Source organism: Epinephelus fuscoguttatus, linkage group LG15 (assembly GCF_011397635.1).
Source record: "Epinephelus fuscoguttatus linkage group LG15, E.fuscoguttatus.final_Chr_v1".
NCBI classification, from domain to species: domain Eukaryota; kingdom Metazoa; phylum Chordata; class Actinopteri; order Perciformes; family Serranidae; genus Epinephelus; species Epinephelus fuscoguttatus.
The window spans coordinates 42,146,736-42,173,105 of NC_064766.1; the positions used below are offsets into that span (position 1 = coordinate 42,146,736).

Below are 26,370 nucleotides of genomic sequence, written 5' to 3' on the forward strand. Positions count from 1 at the left end.
AATCTACGATAACCATGTTATTAATTTCAGACCGTGATAGTAATGTTTGTTCAATCATTGTGTTTATAGACTTTGGTGATACAGTGACGTGAAAAACGTGAGATGTGCATATATATATGTTGCTAAACTCCGCTGGTTTTCTACCCGGAAGTATTTGTAAACAACAAGGTGAATCCCTCCGAAGGGACACTAACAGCTCAAAGTACACATCAAATAAAATTTCTCCAAACACGTTTCTTGTTATTTTAGGTAGTTATTATCACGCTAATGTATGTTCAAGTGTCCATTTCCCCCGATAAGTTGGTTTTAATTCGTTATTTGATTCTATAAACACAGTCTGACCATCTCGAGCTTTTATTTTGATACTTCCGGTGACCGGCAGTGTGAATTTGCATATTAGCTAAATATTTAGTTTCACCCAGAACATTTAGATTTAACATTTAGATGCCACATTTAATATTTAGATTTAACTGTTTAATAAATTTCTAAGTTAACAAATATTGCTGTAAATGTGGTAAAAGGTGACGTTAAAAAATTCACAACACTTTTTTAAACATTGTTTGAAGCTAAATGTGTCAAAATGTTGATGTTATTTTCAGCGTGAGACACTTTACAAACGGCGACCCATAGACATCAGGTCAGTGTTTCTGTGTGTCTGTTAAATCTGTATTTATCTGTGTGCGTTCAGCTCGTCTGCCTCTGAAGACGTTTCCTTCACTCTCAGTCCGATGAGCTCTCAGCTGGAGGTTAAATAATTCAGGTCGTCTTTAAACGAACCTCCGACCTGAAACAGAGCGAGTACAGAGGCAGCTGACGACAGGTTAACATGAGATATTGCAGATATTAAGGTTACAGTATTTGATGCAGTATAAATATATTCTGCTGTCTGAGTGTTTTGTGCATCGAGCAGAGAAACTGCTGCGGGATCAAACTGAAGATTCACCTGAGAGCCGGCGACAGGAAGTCAGTGAGGAAACACACACACCGTCAAAATAAAATGTCAAACTGAGAAACGACACAGAAACAAAACAGTCGAGTTTTTAAAGAACAAAAAAACAGCAGCTTTATAAAGAGGAACTGAGCCGCTGGTGTCCTGCAGGTGGCGTCACTTCAACCTGCTGTTCCTCTGTGTTCCTGCAGGAGGCGACACCACCTGCTGCTGCTGCTGCTGATGATGATGATGATGAAGAACATCCTGACGGAGCAGCAGCTGAGTTTTGAAACGTTGTGCAGCAGCGGACACATGTACAGTCCTCTGATGATCAGCGGGGACGTGTTATGGCTTTCAGAGTTTAAAGGGAACAAAGTGACACAAACATCACGTTTGTTTCGTTTCCACGTCAGTGATGAAGATTTCTAATTTCCTGTGTCAGAGTTCTTCTTCAGTGTGGTTCAGGCTCACAGGTGGAGGTCACCTTGCTGCAGGTTACTCACTTTATGTGTTGAGTCTCTGTGTGTGTCCTCGCACCCAGAAAGAGACCGAACATGTCCCGACACATGAAAGCAGTTTGCTACAGACAGCAGGAGCTGAATGTGCCGTCTGTACGCCAGCGTGTTTTACTGTCTGTTCTGACCCACAATCCTTTGCTCAGCTGAAGAGATGTCACATGACTGAGCTGCAGACAGATGACTGACAGTAGTGAACAAAATAACCATGACAGAGGGATATCATGTGTTATAACCTGCAGTGAGCACAGGTACAACTTAAAGTTCAAGCTACAGATATTTCAGAGTAGAGCAGCAGGCTGACCTCCGTCTGTGGCGTTTTATCTGCACATCACGTTTAGATCTTCCAAATCACCAACTTGATATTTTTACTTTAAATTTCATGCTACAGAAACACAAACAGGAGCGTCAGAGTTCAGGGCGCAGAGTTATGACTAAGTAGTACGGCTTGATTTTGTGCCCGATCACACAGGAAGTGATTCAGCAGCTGGAGGCGTCTTTTTCTATCAGTTTTTAACGAGAATCAAACTTTGTGCCTCGTGTTTCTGCGCTCTAGGCGCCTGAACTCCTCGAGTTGGAAAAACTCTCAGAGCAATAAAAAGGCCCCACGTCGTCTCTGCTTTTTCCCCATTATCCAATGGGATGATGTGAGAGGCGGGCCTTCTGTGGTGGTCATGACAACAAGTTTACAGTTGGTAAACAATGGAGGAGAAACTGGTGGTAGTGGTTGCTGGATACCCAGAGCTACAGACAGCACCCTCTGCCTCAACATGGCAGCAGCTACACACTGATTACTGCAGGACACACAACCTGCAGACTGATCACACAGGAAGGTTAGGGTGAGGAGGTAATGGGATGGTTGCCTGGCAACAATAAAAAGGTGCAGCAAGTGTGTTTATACAAGCAGCATTCAATGGAAAAAAAAAAAAATCAGCGCGGTGCGCTTTGTGTTTTGTGACCTGCAAACCACTTCCTGTGTGATCGTGGCGTGAGGGCGGAGCAGTACGTAAAAATAAATACATGATTCACGGTCTGTGTTTTTTGCAGCCTCAGCAGTCATAACTCTGCATCGTCCTCCTCCTCTTCATCACTGACCTCCCTGAGCTCCTGTTCATCCCAAAACATTAAAGCTTCATCAGATAGGATCCAAAAAGTTTAACGGCAACATTAAAACTGAAATTTGAAAGATTAAAATGAAGTTGTCAGAATTCAAACTGTGAATTTAAAACAAAGAATATAATAATAATAATAATAATAATTTAATGTTGAGCTTTAAGGTTCAGAAGAAACGAGACAATAAGTTCACCTTCAAGGTCCTTTAAGATTAAAACTCCTGAGAGCTGACGATCAAAGTTCAGATTCATATTAATATTCAAATCTGCTTTGATCAGACTGAAATCACAAACACGTCATTTAAAGGTTCTGATGTAACGTGTTGACGACAAACAGGAAGTCAGCTTCTGTTCATTCTGCCTTTGACAGGCTGTTGAACAGTTAATTAATTAATTAACTGACTTTTAAAATAAAGGTTCAATAAAATAAATGAAATATATGAATATTACAGATCATAACGTTATTCTGAATATGACTGTAAATTATTTTCCAGCCTTTTCACGACATGATGACGTCTGTCTGTCACAGTTTCAGTCGATGTGCGCTGACTGCAGGTCAAAGTTACAAACAGAAAACAAAGACAAAAGTTATTTATGAAGTTATTATGTTTTCTTTTTTAAAATAATAATTACACGTTATTTAGAGACCTACAAACTGTCGGGTCAGCAGTGATCAATAACTTTATTAATAACTCTCTTTTCTTGCAGCAGTTTGTGTTGAAGATGGCCGACGGGCTGAGACCTGTCAGGTGAGTGCAGCTGCTTTTCTTCTTTGCTTCACATCAAATGTGTTGGAGAGGAGTTTCATTTCTACATCAGCTACGAGACCTGCGGACACGTTTCCTTTGCTCACGAATAACTATAAAGCGTTTTTTCTCCTGTGTGTGTGTGTGTGTGTGTGTATAAACTGACGGTTTGTTAAAACGCCCTGTGAGGTGAGGGTCTTTATAAACTCACTGTGCGTCTGTGTGGACGTAAAACAAAGCGTGTGAGCCACAGGTGTCGTGCAGTAATGTTGAGGAACATGCTGGTTCTGTATTGATGTGTGCCAGTGTGTGTGTGTGTGTGTGTGTGAAGATTACTGTATGTTTGTGTGTTTATATCGACCTCATGCAGATCATGTGTCAGGGCTGTGATGCATCATGTGCAACATGTGGCCTAGATTTGTATTTATGAATGACTGATTCACCATGTGAGCAGCTACATGTGTCAGCTCTGGAGTCCTGATCAAACCTCTGAAGTGCAGCTTATCTTATCATCAGTTCGCACATGCCCAGTGTCTCTCTGTGTCATGAGCATATAAATGAGAACAGCAGCACTGCTTGGACTAAAGATTACAGACAAACAGAGACGTCTGCTCCACCCAGATCTCCAGGAAGACAGTTTTCCTAGTGGCCAAATAGCGGTACTACAGTTTCCGGGGGTTCGTCACGTGTCGCCCAGCTCCTGAGAAATGACTCGTCTCACCATCAGGATTTGATCCATTCAGTCTGAGAACATTTGGAAGAGCCATTGGATTCAATTGTTTTATCATCATGTTAGTGGAGCACTAAACAGGAAGTTAGCCGCTCGGTCGCACTCAGCAGAGCTCATATAACAAGCATCATATATCCTGTTCACCTGAAACCTTGAGCACTGAGCTGATCTTCCTCCAGGAGCTGTGTATAAGCGTGTCGGCCTGTCGTCTGTGGGACAGTTGTAAAGCTCTGAGTAGCCCTGCACTAACATGATCAACGTGTTCATCAGACTGAATATTGACAGAAGAAGGGAAAGATATCTGTCGATACCTGACTCCTGTCTGACTGCTGAGCGTGGAAACTTCCTGTGTCTGTCCTTTCAAATTAAAGTCCCACATGGTCCAGTCATATAGTTCGGATTTATTTTGAGTGTAGCTCCTTTTTTTTCTCTGCGATTAAGCAACCAGTGTCTGACAGTCTCCATCCATGTCAGTGAAAACATGGATGCTTCACACACAGAAGATCTATACAATCAGCACAGTTTCAAGATTAGAGCCACCAATTCAGTATCTGACCAAATGTCTCCCCTTCTGTTCCTGAGATATGACGTTACAACATGATGATGTCACAGTCAAGCTGACCTTTGACCTTCAAGCTCCAAATCCTAATCAGTTCATTGTTGAGTCCAAGTGGACGTCTGTGCCAAATCTGAAGAAACTCCTTGTTCAGGAGAACAAGACATACGGACGGACAATCTGAAAACCTGACGCCAAATCTTCCTCTGGTGTAGTTTTTCTGACGCTGACGATCTTCTGTAGAGTCGAGTTTGTATCAGCAGGAAATGAAAACTGAGACTTCAAACTAAAATATGATGAAATATAAAAGAGGAATGAAGAGCTGTTTGTGTGTTTAAAGAGAAACTCCTCTCCAGCTTGTTGTAGTCATGTAGAAGACTCGTATTCTGGACGGTTTAAACATTAAAGGACCTGAAGGATCTGCAGATGCGCTGATGACGTCATCGGCGCCGAGACAACAGGACAGTGTTCTTAAAGGAAGCTAAAGGGTTGTGCTGTTATATTGCGAAGGATTTTGCTGCGGACGTCATTGTCTCTTTGGTTTCATACCAAACTGTCCACATCCAGCCCATGTCCCCCTCTGGTCCTCTGTTTCTAGGAGACAACACTCACACTTCCTCTGAGCTGACCCGACAGACAACCTTCAGTCCGACCAGGCCGCCCCCGTCACCGTCAGACGTCGCCCACATCGAAGGCCCTCATCAGCAGGTCCAGGTCCCCGATGTTGGCGGCTTGGAACAGCTCGGGCCGGTCCATCAGGGAGATGGCGATTCGCAGGGCGGCCCAGATGTTTGCCGACATCTGCTGGTGGCTGCAGCGCTGACTCCGCCTCTGCTGGTTCAGAGCCGTCAGGAAGTTACTGACCGCCTCCCTGCGGGACCAGAACCAGGTCAGACCAGGACTGCATGACATCGACTGTAATCACACTAAGAAATCAAACTGGATACGTACATTTTAAAGAGCATGAAATCACTGTGATCACCGAGAGTTACAAACAAACACATCAACGGGTCGCATCAAGTAGGTACAGCCAACGCTACTATGACCGTTTGGTTCTGTATCTCTGGTGTTTTAGCCCACGTTTGTGTGAGTCACAGGTAGGACAGCTGATGGTGTTACCTGTGAGCTCCCAGGTTGATGCAGCTGATCCCCAGGTTGTATCTGGACCGGATGAATCCAGGCTGCAGCTCCAGAGCTCTGGTGTACGCCTCCACGGCCTCCTCGCTGCGGTCTCCATTCGCCAGTGTCGCACCCAGACGGTTCCAAAGCAGGTAGTCCTGAAGAGGAAACACACAGGAAGGTAACACCGTCATGACATCATCATAGTCATAACATCATCACACTACTACATCCAGGTGAAGGGTCTGACTGCAGACGGACCACCAGGTGATCCAGCATGGTTCCCTTTGACCCTCAGACCTCCAGTTCCAGCATCAACGTGTCAGGTTTCAAACAGGGCCTGATGGTGTGTAGATATAACATCAGCACACCAGAGCAGACGATGAGTGTCGACTTCTGCTGGTGATAAAAACTGAAAAAAGTGATGTCATTTTCTGATCCTCGTGATCATAGATCCCATAAATTCATATTATAGACGATATTATAGTTAATACACAGTGAAAGCACCAGTGGTCAACACTTAATATCAAAAAATCAAACTCCACTGGGCGGACTTCTGTTTTCCAGCCACAATGTTGAGCTTCAGCAGCTAGTTAGGCATAGCGCAGGTGTTTTCGCTCATATGCCTCGTCCACTGAATCTTCCCAGGGTACGGTGAGCTCAATGATGTAAATCTTCTTTAGAGAAGGGGACTAGAGTAGCAAGTCAGGTCTTAAGGTGGTGGCGGCGATCTCTGGAGGGAACACAAGCTGCCGTCCAATATCCACCAGCAATTTCCTGTCACAGGCTAAGCCAAGCTTGCCTCTCTCAGATGGTGTGGAGCTGCTCCTGCTTATTTTTGCCCCCTCATGGACAAAGGCTGTTGTCCATGAGGGGTTGGAAACTGGTGGTGGTTGGGAATTGATGGTAGCGCACTAGTCCTCCAGGGTGGATGCTAGGGTCTTTAAAACTTGGTTGTGACACCAAGTGTGCCGCCCTTGGGTGAGGCTGGTTTTGCACCCTGTCACTATGTGCCGGAGGGAGGCTGGCATGGAACAGAGGGCACACCCTGGATCTTCACCAAACCACTGATAAAGATTGGTTAGTGTGGGAAGGACGTCGTAGGTAGCTCTGATTGCAAAGCTCAAGCTCCTTGCTTCCATTTCCAACACATCCTTCCAGCTGAACTTCCTCCTCTCCATGGCGTCCCATCGAGTCCACTGTCCCTGTTTGCCAAGGGAAACTGCCTTGGCCCACCTTGAATTCCACAATGTTCTGCCCCATACTGGTCTCCCATTCTCTCCAGCTTTTTCTCCAATGTCCCTTGAAGTTGCTCAAGGGTCAGGGTCAGGTCAGTGTTCACCCTTTGCCACAGCTTTTTGTCAGCAGTACCAGGCCACTTCCATATGTATATACATATATATATATACATATACATATACATACATACATATATACAAACACACACACACACACACATATATATATATATATATATATGTGTGTGTGTGTGTGTGTGTGTGTGTGTTTGTATTGTGAAACACAGACACGTAGGCGAGCTGTGCGACAGGGGGACATGAATATCACAACATTTTGACCAAATAGCTCAATACTGATCATGTGTGGATATCAAAAGTCAGTTATTGGTGATTAGATCTCTGATAATAATCAGTAATGATGATGTGATGTAATGACTGCAATCAGCAGAACAGAGCAGTGAGTTCAGAACACATACAGTGTGTGTGTGTGTGTGTGTGTGTGTGTGTGTGTGTGGTTGTGTGTCACCTGTGGTCTGACAGACAGCGCTGCAGTGAACGCCTCCACAGCCTTGTTAAAGTCAGAGCTGAGGTTGAAGAGGACGCCCAGTCCGGTCTGCAGGTCCGGATCCACACAGTCCAGATTCAACAGAGCCGCATCCTGGAAGAGGAGCAGGACGTCCTGCAGCTCACACCTGCACACACACACACACACACACACACACACACACACACACACACACAGGGTTTTAAGGCCACAGCTCTATATGGAGTTGTCTCCATGGAGATGGCAGCTGAGCCTGAAACCTGTGTGGGGGGGCAATATAAGTTAACCTGTCTCTCATGTGTAATATCAGGAAGGGTGTTGGTCGGTAAAAGACTTCTGTGAAGGGTGCACTTGTGTATCCTCTCCTCTCTCCTCGACTCCTCTGAGCACATTTAACGTATCGATACATCAAAATGGCCCAATCAATTTCTGGGTCAAGTGATCGAGGACGAAGGAGTCGAGGAGTCGAGGAGGGATACTGGGCTTATGATGATTCAGTGAGTCTGATCTAACGTCCCTCAGGTGTTCGTACCTGGCTGGTGGTGAGTTGTGGGGGCCCTTGCGAGGTGTGGCCGGGGAGCCCTGTAGCGGGCTCCTGCGCTCCACCGCCAGGTGTTTGTATCGGGGGTTGTGGCTGATCCAGCGGCGCAGAGCGTCACACGCCTCACGCTGCATGCCGACATTGGTGAAGCTGACAGCGAGCGCCATCAGAGCCGGCAGGTTGTTGGGGCGGAGTTCCAGACACCTGCGAAGGGTGACACGTTAGCTTAGCAGCAGTTAGCTAATTATCGTTTTAATAAGAAATCACAAAACAAGTCAAACATTGAATGATAATCAATAATCAGTGCTCAGAGACTGACTGACACATGGCTACATCCAAATCACCCAAACCAAAACATCTCGGTAGTTTGTTGGAGTCAAACAGCAAAATACAGTAGTTTAATCAAATAACGTGAAGTTAGAGATGAACAGTGTGTTAGTATGTATCTTTACGTCCCCACTGACCACTGGATACTTGGTCAAGACCCCTGGGGATCATGTTCCGACATGGAAGACGACATGGTGTCAGAATGACATGGGGCGGCAGTCGCTCAGTCCATAGGGACTTGGGTTGGGAACCGGAGGGTCGCCTGTTCGAGTCCCCGTCCGGACCAAAAATATGGAGTGTGGACTGGTGGCTGGAGAGGTGCCAGTTCACCTCCTGGACACTGCCAAGGTGCCCTTGAGCAAGGCACCGAACCCCCCAACCGCTCAGAGCATCTGTCATGGGCAGCCCACTCTGACATCTCTCCACTTTGTGCATCTATAGGTCCAGTTTGTGCATGTGTGTGTTCGGACCTGTGTGTAACTGACAACAGACTGAAAAATTGAATTTCCCCTCAGGGGATTAATAAAGTATATATGTATATATATATATATATATATATTAAAAAAAAGATGTTTCTTAAGGTTGCTCAGCAACCTCAGACACTACCTGCCACTGCGCTCTTGAAAGTTGGCACAGAAAAGGCACGAGAGCAGCGCCCAGCGCCCAACCTATGTGTTCCAGGTGGTTAACGACATGTCATGTGTTTGGCCTCTGATTCTTCATCAGAGACGAACAGCCAATCAGAATCTTTATTTATAAACGTCATCACCTGACTGACCTGCAGGGGCGCAGGTGTACCTCAGTAACCTTCCTGTGAATGTAACAGTGGAAACAACAGGAAGTCTGACCTCTGCAGCGACACGATGGCGGCCTGTTCGTTCTCGTTCTCAGCCTGCGTCATTCCTAAAACCTGCCAGGCCTGAAAACACACGAAGAAGAGTTAACCTTCATCATCAGAACCAAGGATGGATGACTGCATCAGAACATGTCAGACATTCCAGTTCACCTCAGAGTCCTGTGGATCCTGGAGGATGGCGGCCTCCAGCAGCAGGACGGCGGCGTTCAGGTCTCCCTCCCGAGCTTTCTCCTGCCCCTCGGCGAAGGCACTGGGCCAGTCTCTGTACGGGTTGTTGGCATTGAAGAAGTAACCCTGTACGAGACAAACACCTGCTCTTCAACAGCTGCTGACATCACACCACCTTACCTGTGTGAGGTCACGTGACCTCATTAGGGAGGTCCCCAGGGCTCAGTCCTCGGGCCACTTTTATTTTACATTCAACGAGCTTCAGAACAAATTACACCACAACAATATTATTTTCATCATCAATGTGCCAGTTATTGTCTCAGTGAACTTGTCCACTGTTTGAACTGTGAAATATTAAAATATCAGAAAACACAAAAACTTTGATTCAAAGATGAAAATCAAATCCAGAATCCATAAATGTCCTGTGAAAACCTCACATCTAAAAACCTCAAAGTAAAAAACAAGGATTCGTCGTTCGCTGTCGACACTTTGATTTATTGACTCTAAAACTATTATCATGATGACGACATGTTCACTTCCTCCTTCTCCCAGAGACGACAAAGATCCTCTCTGAACAAGACGCTGAACACACGAGTCACTCGTCTCAACACAGACGTAACAGGATGTTATGTGATCAGATGAATTTAGATGACAATATTTCTAACAGAGTAACAGAGTATTTCTACACTGCAGTGTTTTCAGTCTTCTCCACCGCTGTGTGTTGATCTGCTTTATCCTTCTAGTTATTATTCTAATACAGTTTGTATTTTGATATTTGATATTTATCTGAAACATGTAAAGCAGACAGGTCATATTTACACATGATGAGAAGCAGCTGTCAGCACACAGTTAGTCTGAAAAGCAGAGAGAGGAAGTTTAAATGTTTTAAGTCCCGCCTCCTCTCCATTGTCATTGCGTGAAATGAAGCAGTTTCTTATAAAGATCAGAGACTTTTCTAAATATACCACTGTTAACTTTGTCACACAAAAACAACCCGTATAACCAGATATCTGAGGACACGTCTGTGTTCAGACCGGCAGCAGCTTTTAGACGTCACGACAGAAATGAGCAAATTAAAGTGATTGTCTTCAACCAAACTAGATTTACTTCTCCTCCTGCTCACTGTCTGTCTGCTTCATTACTCTGTTTCATTACTCTGCTTCATTACTCTTTCATTACTGTTTCATTACTCTGTTTCATTACTGTTTCATTACTCTGTTTCATTACTCTGCTTCATTACTCTGTTTCATTACTCTGTTTCATTACTGTTTCATTACTCTGCTTCATTACTCTGTTTCATTACTGTTTCATTACTCTGCTTCATTACTCTGTTTCATTACTGTTTCATTACTCTGATTACTCTGCGTCATTACTCTGTTTCATTACTCTGTTTCATTACTGTTTCATTACTCTGTTTCATTACTCTGCTTCATTACTCTGTTTCATTATTCTGTTTCATTACTCTGTTTCATTATTCTGTTTCATTACTCTGCGTCATTACTCTGTTTCATTATTCTGTTTCATTACTCTGTTTCATTACTCTGTTTCATTACTCTGCTTCATTACTCTGTTTCATTATTCTGCTTCATTACTCTGTTCTATACGACATCTATTGCACGTCTGTCCGTCCTGGAAGAGGGATCCCTCCTCAGTTGCTCTTCCTGAGGTTTCTACCGTTTTTCCCCCGTTAAAGGGTTTTTTGGGGAGTTTTTCCTGATCAGCTGTGAGGGTCATAAGGACAGAGGGATGTCGTATGCTGTAAAGCCCTGTGAGGCAAATTGTGATTTGTGATATTGGGCTTTATAAATAAAATTGATTGATTGATTGATTGATACTCTTTTTCATTACTCTGCTTCATTACTCTGCTTCATTACTGTTTCATTAGTCTGTTTCATTTCTCTGCTTCATTACTCTGTTTCATTACTGTTTCATTGCTGTTTCATTACTCTGCTTCATTACTCTGTTTCATTACTGTTTCATTGCTGTTTCATTACTCTGCTTCATTACTCTGTTTCATTGCTGTTTCATTACTCTGCTTCATTACTCTGTTTCATTACTGTTTCATTGCTGTTTCATTACTCTGCTTCATTACTCTGTTTCATTACTCTGCTTCATTACTCTTTCATTACTCTGTTTCATTACTCTGCTTCATTACTCTCTTTCATTACTCTGCTTCATTACTCTGCTTCATTATTCTTTCATTACTCTGTTTCATTACTCCGCTTCATAACTCTGTTTCATTACTCTGCTTCATTACTCTTTCATTACTCTGTTTCATTACTCCGCTTCATAACTCTGTTTCATTACTCTGCTTCATTACTGTTCCATTACTGTTTCATTACTCTGCTTCATTACTCTGTTTCATTACATTTCATTATTCTGCTTCATTACTGTTTCACTACTCTGCTTCATTACTCTGCTTCATTACTGTTTCACTACTCTGCTTCATTACTCTGCTTCATTACTGTTTCATCAGCGCCTGTTATTAAGGACAAAGCTGACAAAATAAATATTATGGGAAACTACAGGTCTACAGCCTCCCTGTGACATCACGACCACTGATGACCAGTTTGGTTTCAAACACACGTGACGTGTGTTTTTGATTTAAGGGAAATTTTAGATAAATATATATATATATATATATATATATATATATATATATAAATCAAATAAATCATCAGAACTCCATGTGTTCATGTGTCGTACAGATGCCTGTGAGGCTCTGATGGTTATAATGGTAGAGGGGTCCCTACATGGATCATCAGTCTGTGCAGTTTAGATGGCGGTGCTCTGTATCTGAACCATTTCCTGTTCGACAGGGCGGCTTTCTGTCTCCTTTTCTTCTTAATGTGAACATGGACGACTCGTCCCAACAGATAAATACAGTAACACAGGGTGTTTGGTCAGCAGTGTTTGAATACATGTTGATATAAATGTTCTAACTGTGGTGCAGAGTTTGAAATATAATGCTAATAAAAGCAACATGATGATCATTAGAAATAAAGAAGACAGAGCATTTCCTGTGTTGCTCTAAAAGTGTGTGAGACATTAAATATCTTGGTCATTATATTGTCAATGAGTTATCTGATGATAGAGATATGTACAGACAGTGTCACAAGTTAATGTGCCTGCTCCCAAATTCAGCCTGTGTTCAGTTAATGTGAAGATCCTCTTTATAAACTGATTTGTGTTTGAGCCACAGAAGCTTCGTCCACAGAGACGTGATGAGTGAGGTCAGTTATTATATTCTTCTTTATTTAAACTGTTCACATTTAAAGTTACTGAGGCCGTTATGAACTCTGTGCTGTGACAGACCTGAGCTGAGGTCAGGTGATGTGGCGCCCCCTGCTGCTGCTGGAGGATCATCACTGTCAGAGGAGCAGCTGTATGTCACTGAACAGCCAAAGAAGAAACTCTCCGCTCTGACAGCAGCCATATGTTCACTACACAACTCAAGGACAAACTCCCCCCCCTCCCCCGCTCCCGCTCCTGATGATGCTGCAGCCCCACAGGTCACATGATGCAGCTGCCGTCACACAAACGCTCCCTGTCAGATCACAGAGCGATCGATCAATAACTGATGACGAAGTTCTGCTGTGTGACAGAGACAATTAAAATACTTCACCTGTGATCATAACCCTCCAGATCAATACAAAATATCCATCTATCATTAATCAATAGACAAGTGTTTCATGTGAGGTGAACGACAATGGATAAATGACCAGCTGATACAGCCTGTGAGAGCAGACCAGTGTCTTATTATTATTGTTATTTTAATAATGTGTATTTTTATTAATTATTATTTTATTACTAATTATTATTCATTTATTTATTTTTGTCAATTGATTTTGTATTTATTCATATTCCTTTTCATTTATTTATATTATCTTCAGTTTTATTTAATTCCTAATCATTATTCCTCTATTTGCATAATTTGATGACTATAATTATAATTATAATTATTTTTATTGTTGTTTTTGTTATTTTTCAGCCTCAGTCTGATTAAAGTCACAATATTTATTCAGAGTTTTGTGTTCATGAATTATTGATCCATCCTGTGAACCAATCAGCTTTCTGTCAGAGGGAAACCTTGTATCTCCGACACTGACAGCAGACTAAGTGATGGTTCATTCTGACGGTCGTATTGATCACAGTGTGTTCTGATCAATCGATCAATAACAGACGTCTGCTCTCCGAGTGTTGGCATCTCCACAGCAGAGGAGAAGAGGCTCAGCCATCCACATACTTTTGGCCACACAGTGACACTGAGGTCTCGGAGTTCACACAGAGCAGCAGCAGAAGAAGAAGACGTGAACAGCTGTTTGATAACGTGTCGACATCAGAGCGGCTTCACCTCCGTCGCCATGGTGATGTAACACCTGAGCGGAGGCGGGATTACTGCCGGATTAAGTGACGCTCTGTGTTCAGCTCCGAGCTGATCTCAGTTCAGAGGATTAAAACTACAGATTAACATCCTCTCAGTAATAATCTGTCATTATTAATAACGCTCAGAGGGACAGATGCATGCTGGGAAAAAGTCTGAATAAGAGGAGAGAGATGATGAAGGACCTTTCAGGGTACAGACACTTCCTGAAGAATCACCAGCTCATCGTGGTCGAAGGCTCGACGACCCCGAGGGCTCCGGATACATCCACACTGATGTTTGTTTTCAAACACACAACTGTTGCTATGGTTACGGCGAGTGTCCACACGACTCCGGCGTTTCTGAGCCACTTCATCCAAAACCTCTGAGAACACAGCTTACCTGGGGGGGGGGGGGCTTGTAGGAGGCATTGACACAGATGTTCACTTCCTGTTCGGGTCAAAAACACCACAGCTAGGTCTACACAAGCTCTGTGATGTCATCCTTCTTGCGTGGAGACTCCTTTCCCATTGCCATGACTTCCTGTGGTGATGGACAGGCCCGGTGCCGCCTGATATGTCACCGTATTCGCTCTGTAACGACTCCCAATCTGTCTTCAGCCACCTCAACCGCCTTGTGCTCATGTGTTACTTCCTCTAACAGTTCCACCTCGCCGTCGGTCCGAGCAGAGAAATCTCTGTTTCACTGTTTCTGTTATTGACTTGAATTATGATGAGAGCACAGAGACGGCGGCAGCGTGGAGAGGCAACTGAAGCAGACCTGAGTCTAACAGTGAAGGACAGGAAGTGTGAACAGCAGCGTCCTTCACACCTGACTCTCACCTGTTCTGAGCCAAAACGCCATCAGAGGTCACCTGGATGTGATTCTTCCTGCTCAGCTGCTCCTGATAGGCTCAGCCCAAATGTCCCAACGTCTCCGCACTAACAGACGGTGGGCAGTCAGAGCGCTGAGGGCTCCAAATCCACAGTTCATCCAGTCCACAGGGACCTGAAGGGGGCATGCTGCAGACTTCACTGGTTTATTTACCCACAATTCACTGCAACACGGTCGTGACATTGTAGTTCTTTTTTCCGATGGCCGACTAAACAAATAAAACATCTGTGAATGTTAAGCAGTGACTGTGGCCCATTAAAACTGGACTTGAGTCGTGTCGGCCAGAAATAATATTCACCAACATCATGATATAGAAGTATGCAGCGATATAGGCTGTAGAACAGACGTGTCAAACATACGGCCCGGGGGCCAGAACCAGCCCATCAAAGGGTCCAATCCGGCCCACTGGATGACGTCACACCTGATAGTGATCCACTTGTGAAGGCTGAGATGTGTAAAGTTTAAACAGTGAGCAGATACATGATGTACAATGCTGCCTCAGGTTTCTTCACCCTGAGCGGAACACAGCTCTGAAATAAGACCAAATACTGTCTGTGGTCAGATTTAAACACGTTCAACATCGTGCTAAATATTTTCAACCAGCAGCTCCAGTTTAAAACAGTTTAAAACAGTTTGTTGGAGCAGGTGTTTGTTGGTGCAGGTGTTTGTTGGAGGAGGTGTTTGTTGGAGGAGGTGTTTGTTGGAGCAGGTGTTTGTTGGAGGAGGTGTTTGTTGGTGCAGGTGTTTGTTGGAGGAGGTGTTTGTTGGAGCAGGTGTTTGTTGGAGCAGGTGTTTGTTGGAGCAGGTGTTTGTTGGTGCAGGTGTTTGTTGGAGCAGGTGTTTGTTGGAGCAGGTGTTTGTTGGAGCAGGTGTTTGTTGGAGCAGGTGTTTGTTGGTGCAGGTGTTTGTTGGTGCAGGTGTTTGTTGGAGCAGGTGTTTGTTGGAGCAGGTGTTTGTTGGAGCAGGTGTTTGTTGGTGCAGGTGTTTGTTGGAGGAGGTGTTTGTTGGAGCAGGTGTTTGTTGGAGCAGGTGTTTGTTGGAGCAGGTGTTTGTTGGTGCAGGTGTTTGTTGGAGCAGGTGTTTGTTGGAGCAGGTGTTTGTTGGTGCAGGTGTTTGTTGTTGGAGGAGGTGTTTGTTGGTGCAGGTGTTTGTTGTTGGAGGAGGTGTTTGTTGGTGCAGGTGTTTGTTGGTGCAGGTGTTTGTTGGAGGAGGTGTTTGTTGGTGCAGGTGTTTGTTGGTGCAGGTGTTTGTTGGTGCAGGTGTTTGTTGGAGGAGGTGTTTGTTGGTGCAGGTGTTTGTTGGAGGAGGTGTTTGTTGGTGCAGGTGTTTGTTGGTGCAGGTGTTTGTTGGTGCAGGTGTTTGTTGGTGCAGGTGTTTGTTGGTGCAGGTGTTTGTTGGAGCAGGTGTTTGTTGGTGCAGGTGTTTGTTGGTGCAGGTGTTTGTTGGAGCAGGTGTTTGTTGGTGCAGGTGTTTGTTGGAGCAGGTGTTTGTTGGAGCAGGTGTTTGTTGGTGCAGGTGTTTGTTGGAGCAGGTGTTTGTTGGTGCAGGTGTTTGTTGGTGCAGGTGTTTGTTGGTGCAGGTGTTTGTTGGTGCAGGTGTTTGTTGGTGCAGGTGTTTGTTGGTGCAGGTGTTTGTTGGTGCAGGTGTTTGTTGGTGCAGGTGTTTGTTGGTGCAGGTGTTTGTTGGAGCAGGTGTTTGTTGGTGCAGGTGTTTGTTGGAGCAGGTGTTTGTTGGAGCAGGTGTTTGTTGGAGCAGGTGTTTGTTGGAGCAGGTGTTTGTTGGAGCAGGTGTTTGTTGGAGCAGGTGTTTGTTGGAGCAGGTGTTTGTTGGAGCAGGTGTTTGTTGGAGCAGGTGTTTGTTGGTGCAGGTGTTTGTTGGAGGAGGTGTTTGTTGGTGCAGGTGTTTGTTGGAGGAGGTGTTTGTTGGTGCAGGTGTTTGTTGGTGCAGGTGTTTGTTGGAGGAGGTGTTTGTTGGAGCAGGTGTTTGTTGGAGGAGGTGTTTGTTGGAGCAGGTGTTTGTTGGAGCAGGTGTTTGTTGTTGGAGGAGGTGTTTGTTGGAGGAGGTGTTTGTTGGTGCAGGTGTTTGTTGGAGGAGGTGTTTGTTGGAGCAGGTGTTTGTTGGTGCAGGTGTTTGTTGGTGCAGGTGTTTGTTGGAGCAGGTGTTTGTTGGAGCAGGTGTTTGTTGGAGCAGGTGTTTGTTGGTGCAGGTGTTTGTTGGTGCAGGTGTTTGTTGGAGCAGGTGTTTGTTGGTGCAGGTGTTTGTTGGTGCAGGTGTTTGTTGGTGCAGGTGTTTGTTGGAGCAGGTGTTTGTTGGAGCAGGTGTTTGTTGGAGCAGGTGTTTGTTGGTGCAGGTGTTTGTTGGAGCAGGTGTTTGTTGGTGCAGGTGTTGAACGTACCTTCTCCACAGGTGAGACACTGGGTGGGATCGGCGCCTGACCCTCAGAGTCCTCCAGCCAGTTCCTCCGGGCCAGCTCTTCCCACTCGGCCTGCATCTTATCCCAGAACTCCGTGTCCGACTGAAACACAACCAGCAGCAGCTCACATTAAAAACACAGAACATGGAGCTCTGTGATTGGCCGTTTGTTGGTAAAATGCACCCTGGGAGCTGCAGTTGATATGTTCGACCCTGCGGCCTGCTGTGGACACCGAGGTTAGAAGTTCACTGTGACATGTGAGTCGATGGCAGAATAAAAACCAGAGCAGCTGATAAAAGGCACACAGCTGATGGTGACCTCTGTGACCTCTGAGGATTAAAACACCTGCAGCTAAATTCATAACCTCTCAGTGGTGATGAAAGGGAGCTTTTAGTCAGACGAGACGCTGTGATTGGTTCACTGAGCAGAGCTGACGGGATTGAAGAGGACGAACGCTTCGAGTCTCAGATTAATCTGCACTTTAATCACTGAGCTGTTGGTTTGCTTCACCTCTGCCAGACTGGATCACACCTTTATATAAACCACCGGCATCACACCTGAACCCACAGGGACCAACCAGAACTATCCTGCACCGACCTGAACCAACTAAAACGCACCTGAACTGACCTGAATCGATTTGAACCAACCTGTACTGCCTAACAGGGACCAACCAGAACTAACCGGAGCATCCGGAACCAACCTGAACCGACCGACTGGAACCAACTGGAACTGACCTGAATTGACCAGAGCCTACCTGAACCAATCTGAACCCACGTAAACCAACCAGAACCAACTCAAACTGACCTGAACCAACCAAAACCAACAGGAACTGACTGGGACCAACCTACACCGACCTGAACAAACTTAAACGCACCTGGACCAACTTGCACCAACCTGAACTGACCAGGACCAACCCGAACAACCGGAGCATCGGGAACCAACCAGGACCAATCTGAAGACACCTGAAGTAGACTGATGCAACTATAATGTACCTGGACTGACCTGAACCAACGTGCATCGGTAGTTATTAAACAATAGTATCACATTACTCTGCTGAATGAGTACTTTTATCAGCTGATGATGTTTATTCTGTATCTTCAGTGTCAAATATGAAAACTGATCCTGAGTCTGCTGGTCGGTCCTGACGGAGGCTGATCTGAGCACAGTGTCATTATGCTAAACATTTGCTGAATCACAGAGTTCTCAGGTGACAGGAAGTACAGAGACGATATCTGTTTCTGAACATCAGCTGATATCTGATATTCAACACTGAGAGCTGCTGGACGAGCACTTTTAAAGGACAAAGATTATCGCTGTGCTCAGATCACAACAAAATATGACAGTCACAACTTCTGAGGACAGAACCGACCCGTAAGAACCCCGACACTAATCCTGGAAATACCACTTTACAAGAAAGAAAAAAAACAAGGGCTGTTTTTAGAAAGCAAAGACTCTTCAGAAAGTGGAGACAAGCAATGAGTTGTTTTGGAAAGTGACAACAGGGTTGGAAAACTGAGACTGAGCAGGACCTCTGGGAAAGTAGGGAGTTTTATAGAAAGAAGAAAAAAACAGTAGTTTGATGGAAATTGGGACTTTTTTGAAAAGCGAGGACAGGTTTTAACAGCTAGGGCTGAGGACGACTTTTGGGGAAACAAGGAGTTTTATAGAAAGAGTAAAGGCAAATAGTTTGTTAGACAGTTACAATTTTGTGGAAAACGAGGACAGGTTTGGAAAGTCCGGACATGTTGGGAAAACTAGGACTAAGGAGGACTTTTCTGTAAAGCAAAGGCTTTTTGGAAAAAAAAGGACTAGTGACGACTTTTTGGGAAACAGGAACTTTTTATGGAAAGCCAGGACATATTTGCAAAGTGAAAACTTTTTGGAAACAAGAACTTTTTCGAAAAGCGAGGATGTTTGTAAAACTAAGACTAAGGAGGACTTTTCTGTAAAGTGAGGATATATTTGACATGGGTGGACTTGTTTAGAAAGCAAAAAAAAGCAAAGGACTTGTAAGAACTTTTTGGGAAGCAACAACTTTTTTAGAAAGTGAGGACATGTTGGAAAGGTGGGACTAAGGGGGACGTTTCGGGAAACAAGGAAAGTGAGGACTTTGTGGGAAACATGGACTCTTCTAGTCCTCGCATCAGGGGACATTTTTGTAAAATCATAACTTTATAAAGTGTGGAATCAGTTGGAGAGTGAATTGAGTTTCCTCACTTCTCAAACTTTTGTGGAAAGTCAGAACTTGTAAATGGACACTGCGGACATCCTGTCAGTGTGTGTGTGTGTGTGTGTGTGTTTTTTTACCTCAACAGCAGCCTTCGCTCTGACAAACTCGTCCTCCAGAGACTCGTTTCTGGCCAGAAGGGAACGAGTCCGTCTGCGCTGTCTGGACGCTGCGCTGTCCTGAACACACACACACACACACACACACACACACACACAGACAGAGGTCAGCCAGCAGCCGTCAGTGTGACAGTTAAGACAAAAAAACAGACACTAAAAAACTCAGGAGCTTTAAAGTCATATTTAATGAGACATAAAAACACTGCAGGGAACGTTCTATTATCCCACAGTCCCTGAACTACACACTGGGTCTGGTTCAGGTTGTTTTTGTCTCTTAGGTCGTCTTTAGTTTCAGGTAGAAACAGAGGAGCAAAGTGTTCTGGATGAAGTACTGCTGCAGCAGCTGACCTGTGTTGAAGATATGAAGTCGAGATCATCGAAGCTGTGGATGTCGAAGGAGTTCTTGGTTAGAGGGTCAGTTTTAAACTCTGCAGACCTGAAGGAACAAAAAACTAGTGTTAAAGCTGCGTTAGCGCCCCCTACAGGCTGCAGAGCTAATTACAGTCACAGTCTGAACAACCTCTGAAGGGTCAGTACGCTCAGTCACAGCTCAGTGTTGGTTGGTCCTCTCTGACGTCAGATCAGAGGGACCCTGTCGTGGGCCAGACTCGGCCAGGCTTCAGGAGCAGGTTAAACACTGAGGAGCGTACGTCTTGTGAATCTTATTTACTGTGGTCAAACATTATCAATCAGCAGCTTCAGTCCAAAAACAAGATGCAAACACAAAACACATCATGGACCTACAGCTGCTGCTCCGACGACAGATCGAGAAAGAGCCGCCCCTCTGTGAACAGACGTCTCTCCGGCTCTCATGATTTATGATCATATTTACCACAGCAGTTCACTGGAGGAGTGGTGGGAGGTGCATCTCTTCTCGTATCTCTTCCTGTGTCCTTCGTCCTCCACGTCCAGGTTCACCTCGTCCCATTTGTCCAGAGGAGACGACAGACTGACTGTGAACACATCATGATGACAGAACGTTACTGATGTCACTTTGTTTGAGCTGAGTTCTGTCTGTGTGAAGCTTTTGATGAAATTGAAGAATAAGACGAGTCTGCAGCTCCGGCTTGATCTGCTTTGGCAGATGAGTCCGCTCAGATCCTGGACCTGAGGCCTGAGACGTCTCCGACCAATCACAGCCTAACAAACTAACATGAGGTGTGTTTGAGACAAAGACCGTAAGGACGAGAGTCCTTGAAGCATTTTTGAAAATGACCAAGGCTGCAGCTGATGTGGAACTTTGTGTTGTAGCTGCTGTGGCCCGACGACACCAGACTGAAACACAAACGCATCTGATTCATCGAATAAAACATGACAGTGAAGATTCATGTGGTTCACAGGAAACGTCAAAACATCTCACATCGGCGAATACACATCGCCAGAGGCCGTTTGTTTTCAGGCCACTTATCCCATTCATGTGAACACAAGATCTCAAGAACCTCTCAGAGGAATTTTTCCAAATTTGTGACAAACATCCACTCTGACTTGACGATGAACTGATTAGAAAGCTGTTGATAAAGCTCGTCAGAAATCAAACATGAACTGAGAGGTTCAGATTAACTCTCATCTGCATTGTCTAATAAAACCAGTCTGAAGTTTAACCTGGAAACTTTTTATTTAGCAGACAACGAGAGACTTCAGCTGGTGTTTGAGAGCAAAAGGACACGGAGGTGAAACAGGAAGTTCCATCCTCATCACATTAAAAGCTCAGATTAAAGTCGACCTCCTCTGGTTTTTATTCACAACTGACTGAGTTCAAACGCTTTTAACAAAATGAGCAGCAGCACGAGGAGAAGCAGCTAAAAACACACTGCGGCTGGTTTCAGTCTGACGGCAGCTCAGCTCCACTCTCATTTAGAAACGCTGCATAGGCACAAAAAACAGCCTAAAACACAACACTTTGTAAGAGGAAATATGGATTTACAAAAAAATACAATTTATTATTTATCACTTTATCCATTTGGACATTTGTGTGAAAATTTGTCATGATTAGTGTATGAATTCTAGAGTTATGGCCAAAAACATGGTTTTTAAGGTCACAGTGACCTTTGACCTTCAACCGATAAATTCTAATCAGTTCATTGTCGAGTCTGAGTGGACGTTTGTGCCAAATTTGTAGAAATTCCCTCAAGGCTTTTTTAAGACAATGTGTTAACAAGAAGAGGATGGACATACAGACAGCTTGAAAACATAACACAACTCTGGCCACGGCCATCGATGACGCAGGAGCATTAAAAACATTCACGGAAACTGTGACCAGTGCGTCAGGCAGATGGAGACGGATGGTGAGGTGATGAACTGAAGCCACGTCGTAGAAATCTGATGCAATTAGACATTTCACTTCAATACCATACGTTACTTATAGATCCACTCTGTCATAAAACTCACAGCAGCAGCAGTGAGCCACAACTCTTCCAACAGCTTTTCCAACTAGAAGTCAACTCTATACTTCATCATCCCTGTCTCACATCACGTACCTTAGAGGCTGGTATCATTTAAAATAATCGTATCATATCTAATTAAATCTTGGGGGCAACACAACAGTCTGTATTTTTACAGACTGTTGTGCACTCTGACATATTATCATCTCATAAAGTAGTTGATGCTAACGTGTTAGCAAACAGCTGCCTACATCCAGCAGACACAGAGCATCATGATCAGCCCACTGACAGTGTCAGTATCAGTTGTGGAGTTCCTCAGGGTTCTGTTATTGGTCCTTTATATTTCTAATTTGGTTTGTTAACTGGTTAACTGCTCACTGCACTGGTGTTAAATAAAGACATTTTCCAAAATATCATTTCTTATATGCTGTACATAGTAATAACAATCATTTATCTTAACATTCTGACAGCGTTTGAAAACCTCTGGTAAGTTTGATTGGCTCAGAAAAACAATCCTGCTGATGTTCTCCAACCTGCTGTCTCATTAAGAAGCACCGCAGATCAGTAACTGTAATAAAAATAAATATACAACAAAAAAGGAATCCCTGCAGGTCTCTGTTGTACATGAATAAAGTGCAGTAGCAGTACTAGGGGCCGTACACATGCTGCGTCATTTACCGCCTGGAAAACATGAGGACGGGCACTGGGCACTACTTATGTACCTTTTAACTTTCAAGAGCAGGGCGGCAGGTTGCGTCTGAGGTTGCTAAGTGTCCATAACAAGCATCATATAGCCTGTTTACAGCAGAGTTGATCTACTTCCTGCTTGTCTGCGGACAGACGTGATGCTCTGACAGCTCTGCACTTACATGATCGACTCCTCCTCCATATTTACTACACACTGATATTTACTGAAGAAGGAAAGATATCTGTCAGTTGTGATTGGTTGGTCCTCGTCACATGACATGCGGCACGCACTGCTGCGTTCCAAAAGTCAAAATCGGTTTATCTCAGGGTTCAGCCATGGTGCCCTGAAAAATAGGTGTTGGGAACGTGTGCGTATCACGATGGCGTCACTCTGGTGTTTGAGCTCGCCTGCAGTGTGTCTACAATGAAAACAATGAATTTAAGGGTGGAAAAAACGCGGCATGTGTACGGGCACTAAGTCTGCAGTACCTGAGTCCAGCGAGATCCTCTCAGGTGTTCTGGGACTGGCTGGCAGGTGTTCCACTTCCACCTGGATCAGCTCTGTCTCATCAGGTCTCGTCCGGCGCCGAGGGCTCCTCAAGCTGCCCTTCCTCCTCAGAGGACTCCTCCTCTGGTCCTTGTTACTGCAGCTGCCACTACTTCCGCCGTTACTACCTCCGTTACTACCACCGCTGCTGCTCCCACTGCCGCCCCCGCTGCTCTCCCCCGGCTCACTGAGGTCCACCAGGTCCAGAGCTGTGGACAGAACTGCAGGACAACAGGACGAAGAGTTAATGAAACAACATCCAATGACAGGTAGCGCTGCTGTTCTGAATATCAGCTGGAGTTTGGTCACTGACACAAGGCTGCAAAAGACTGTTCTCATAAAAACATCACATTTTATTGTGACCATCCCACAGTACACCTGTGCACACCTCTGCGCGTATAGTTTAAATTAGGGCTGGGTATTGATTCAGATTCTCCAGGTCGATTCGATTCAATTCGATTTAATTCAGTTTAATATCGATTCAGTCAAGTATATTTCAAATATGATACAAAATTTGCTTGGATATTAAGATATTTTCTGAGAACTAACGAAGTATATTTAACAAGGAACCCTCTGACCTGGTGCATTACTATTAAAAATACTGTTTACATTAAGAATTGACCCCAGAGCAGCACATTAGTCATCATGTACTTTTATTTAACATTACCTGACCAACACATACAAAATAAATATTTTAAATCTAATCACAAGGCAGACAGTTTAAATGAAGTGGCTACAAAAAATGTAAACAAAGGACATCCACAAGTTTGCTGCCTGTAACCGTCTTATAAAGCTTTTTCCGCAACACACTACAGCTAAGGACTGAGAGGTTGTCCGGTGTGTGTGTGTGTGTGTGTGTGCGTGTGTGTGTGTGTGTGTGTGTGTGTGTGTGTCTGAGGAGCGTCAGTACGTTAGCTTGTTAGCCGTAACGTTAGCCTTGCTGTTCGTCATGTTAACGTTATCGTCGGCAGCCCTGAATAGCTTGTAAAGCTTTAGCATAGTTAGCTAACACATTTGTTATCGGCCCATGTGTTTACTGCTACAGAAAAATAATAAATTTTTGGTTTATTTGCACAACGTCGCCTCTCTGCCGTCTTTTATCACGCTTGCTAACGCTAAGTTAACTTTACCAGCAGATCTGTATGAGGCACAAACTGAGGCTACAGTTAGCAGTGTGCTGATGCTTAGTGGTATTTCTTAATCTTTTCTGTGAAACTGATGTGCATTTAATAAACATTCGTACATTATTAGCGTTATATTTTTAGAGGAAAATGCGAGTGAGAAAAAGGCACCATAGGCCCATGCCTTCAGTGGACGCGCTCCCACCATTGTTTGCTGCTCGGTCTTCATTCAGTGTCCGACTGTCTCGCGAGATCTCTCGCCATGACCTCAGGTGCTAAATGCTGATCTCGCGAGATTATCTGGGTTGACAGTACTGCAGGCTGCTGCAGTCTGCTACCAGCTGTACAACACGTCCACGGAGGAAAATAAATAGTTATAGTAAAATATCGATTTTTTAATTAATGAATCAATATTGTGCCATTTAAAGGAAAATTGATTCAAATCGATTAAATCGATTTTTTCAAACCAGCTCTACTGCTCTACGTAGAGGGGCTTCAAACTACATGAAAACCTGGTTTATATATGTATGTGTACACTGCTCAAAACAATTAAGGGAACACTTTGTGCTGTAAAGCCCTGTGAGGCAAATTACGATTTGTGAAATTAGGCTTTATAAATAAAATTGATTGATTGATTGATTGATTGACTTCCAATCAGATCTTTATGAACAAATTATTCAAGTTGAATATCTTAAACGATGGATGATGTCAAAGACAGAATAACGTTCAACACGGCGTCTCCAGACTTTTTTACGCCTGTCACATGTGCTCAGTGTGAACCTGCTCTCATCTGTGAAGAGAACAGGGCGCCGATGGTGGATTTGCCAGTTCTGGTGTTCTCTGGTGAATGATGGAGCTGCACGGTGCTGGGCTGTGAGCACAGGTCCCACTAGAGGACGTGGGGCCCTCATGCCACCCTCATGGAGTCTGTTTCTGACAGTGTGGTCAGAAACATGCACACCAGCAGCCTGCTGGAGGTCATGTTGTAGGGCTCTGGCAGTGCTCCTCCTGTTCCTCCTCACACAAAGGAGCAGATAGCAGTCCTGCTGCTGGGTTGATGCCCTTCTACAGCCCTGTCCAGCTCTCCTGGTGTAACAGCCGGCCTCCTGGTATCTGGTATCAACCTGATTGGGCTGCAGGTACGGCCTCATGCTACCAGTAGTGACAAGGACTCTAGCAGAAGACCAAACTAGAGAAGAATCAGTGAGGAAGGATAAGGAGAGAGCAACTGTCTGTGGACACCATTGTTCCTGTTGTGTGTGTGTGTGTGTGTGTGTGTGTTTCGTCTGATCTAACTAGACTCTGACGTTGCTGCAGATATTTTGGTTGACTGCATGATAAATCTGCCATCAGGAGTGAATCTGTCTTTGAGCTCTGTGATCAATAAATCCTCCGAATACTAGATTTCAGGTTCATTCTGAGTAACAATAACGTATTCTGTGCTCTCCTCGTGTGAACCGAGCTCACCGCGACCTTTAAATGTCACCATCATCAAACTGTGAGACACAATCAGACAGTTTGATCTGCAGGTGAACAGATGAACTTCTCCTCAGTCTCTCAGAGTCAGACTGTATGAAACTACAGAAACACAGAGAGCAGAGAGACTGTTTGAGGCTCATAATGAATGTGAGGAGGAGGAGGAGGAGGAGGAGGATGGAGCAGGTCAGAGGTGTTAATTAATGGGAGGTGTACCTGCTGAGGCGGAGGTGACAGATGGGCACAGAGGAGGAAGGAGGACAGCCAAGGACACCAAGTTAGAGGAGGACAGGAAGAGAGATTTGGGAGAAAACAGAGAAACAGAGGGGGAGGTTAGAGGAGGATGGGAGGAGGGAGAACGAAGAGGGAGGTCAGAGGAAAAACAAAAAGTAAAGCTGGAGAAAGAGGATGACAAAGACAGAGGCAGAGAGTGGAGCAGGAAGAGGAGGGTGGATGTAAACACAGAGCTGAGCAGGTTGAAGGTTGAAGAGGAGCCCTGCTGTGTGTGTGTGTGTGGGGGGGGGGTATTAGAGGGACTGTACCAGCTGTGTTGGAGGTGAGGGGCTGGGTGGATGGGGCGTCGCTCCGGCTCTCCGACAGGAAGTCATCGATGGAGGGACTCAGCAGTGGTCGACTCTCCTGCTGTTCTCGGACCAGCTGGAGACCAGAAACACCAGATCAACACCAGTCAGCTGAATGTAGTTTGATAATAAAGCTTAATATTAAAAAACTGTAATATTGTTACACACATGTGAAAAG

At 44.6% G+C, this 26,370-nt stretch overlaps 1 protein-coding gene across 2 annotated transcripts in view; it reads right to left on the reverse strand.

Moving 5' to 3' along the window:
- Positions 1 to 618: 618 nt before the first annotated feature.
- Positions 619 to 26,370, reverse strand: part of pex5lb (peroxisomal biogenesis factor 5-like b) — a 53,157-nt gene continuing 27,405 nt past the window's right edge. For both annotated transcript variants that reach the window (XM_049599299.1, XM_049599298.1), the window contains 12 exons: positions 26,154 to 26,268; positions 22,957 to 23,235; positions 20,232 to 20,352; positions 19,748 to 19,835; positions 19,361 to 19,459; positions 17,036 to 17,155; positions 9,366 to 9,509; positions 9,208 to 9,278; positions 8,024 to 8,236; positions 7,474 to 7,639; positions 5,710 to 5,867; positions 619 to 5,461 (listed from right to left, as the gene is read on the reverse strand). In XM_049599299.1, coding sequence (XP_049455256.1) covers positions 5,263 to 5,461; positions 5,710 to 5,867; positions 7,474 to 7,639; positions 8,024 to 8,236; positions 9,208 to 9,278; positions 9,366 to 9,509; positions 17,036 to 17,155; positions 19,361 to 19,459; positions 19,748 to 19,835; positions 20,232 to 20,352; positions 22,957 to 23,235; positions 26,154 to 26,268 — 1,773 coding nt within the window. In that variant the 3' untranslated portion in view covers positions 619 to 5,262. The remainder of the gene's footprint in view (positions 5,462 to 5,709; positions 5,868 to 7,473; positions 7,640 to 8,023; positions 8,237 to 9,207; positions 9,279 to 9,365; positions 9,510 to 17,035; positions 17,156 to 19,360; positions 19,460 to 19,747; positions 19,836 to 20,231; positions 20,353 to 22,956; positions 23,236 to 26,153; positions 26,269 to 26,370) is intronic.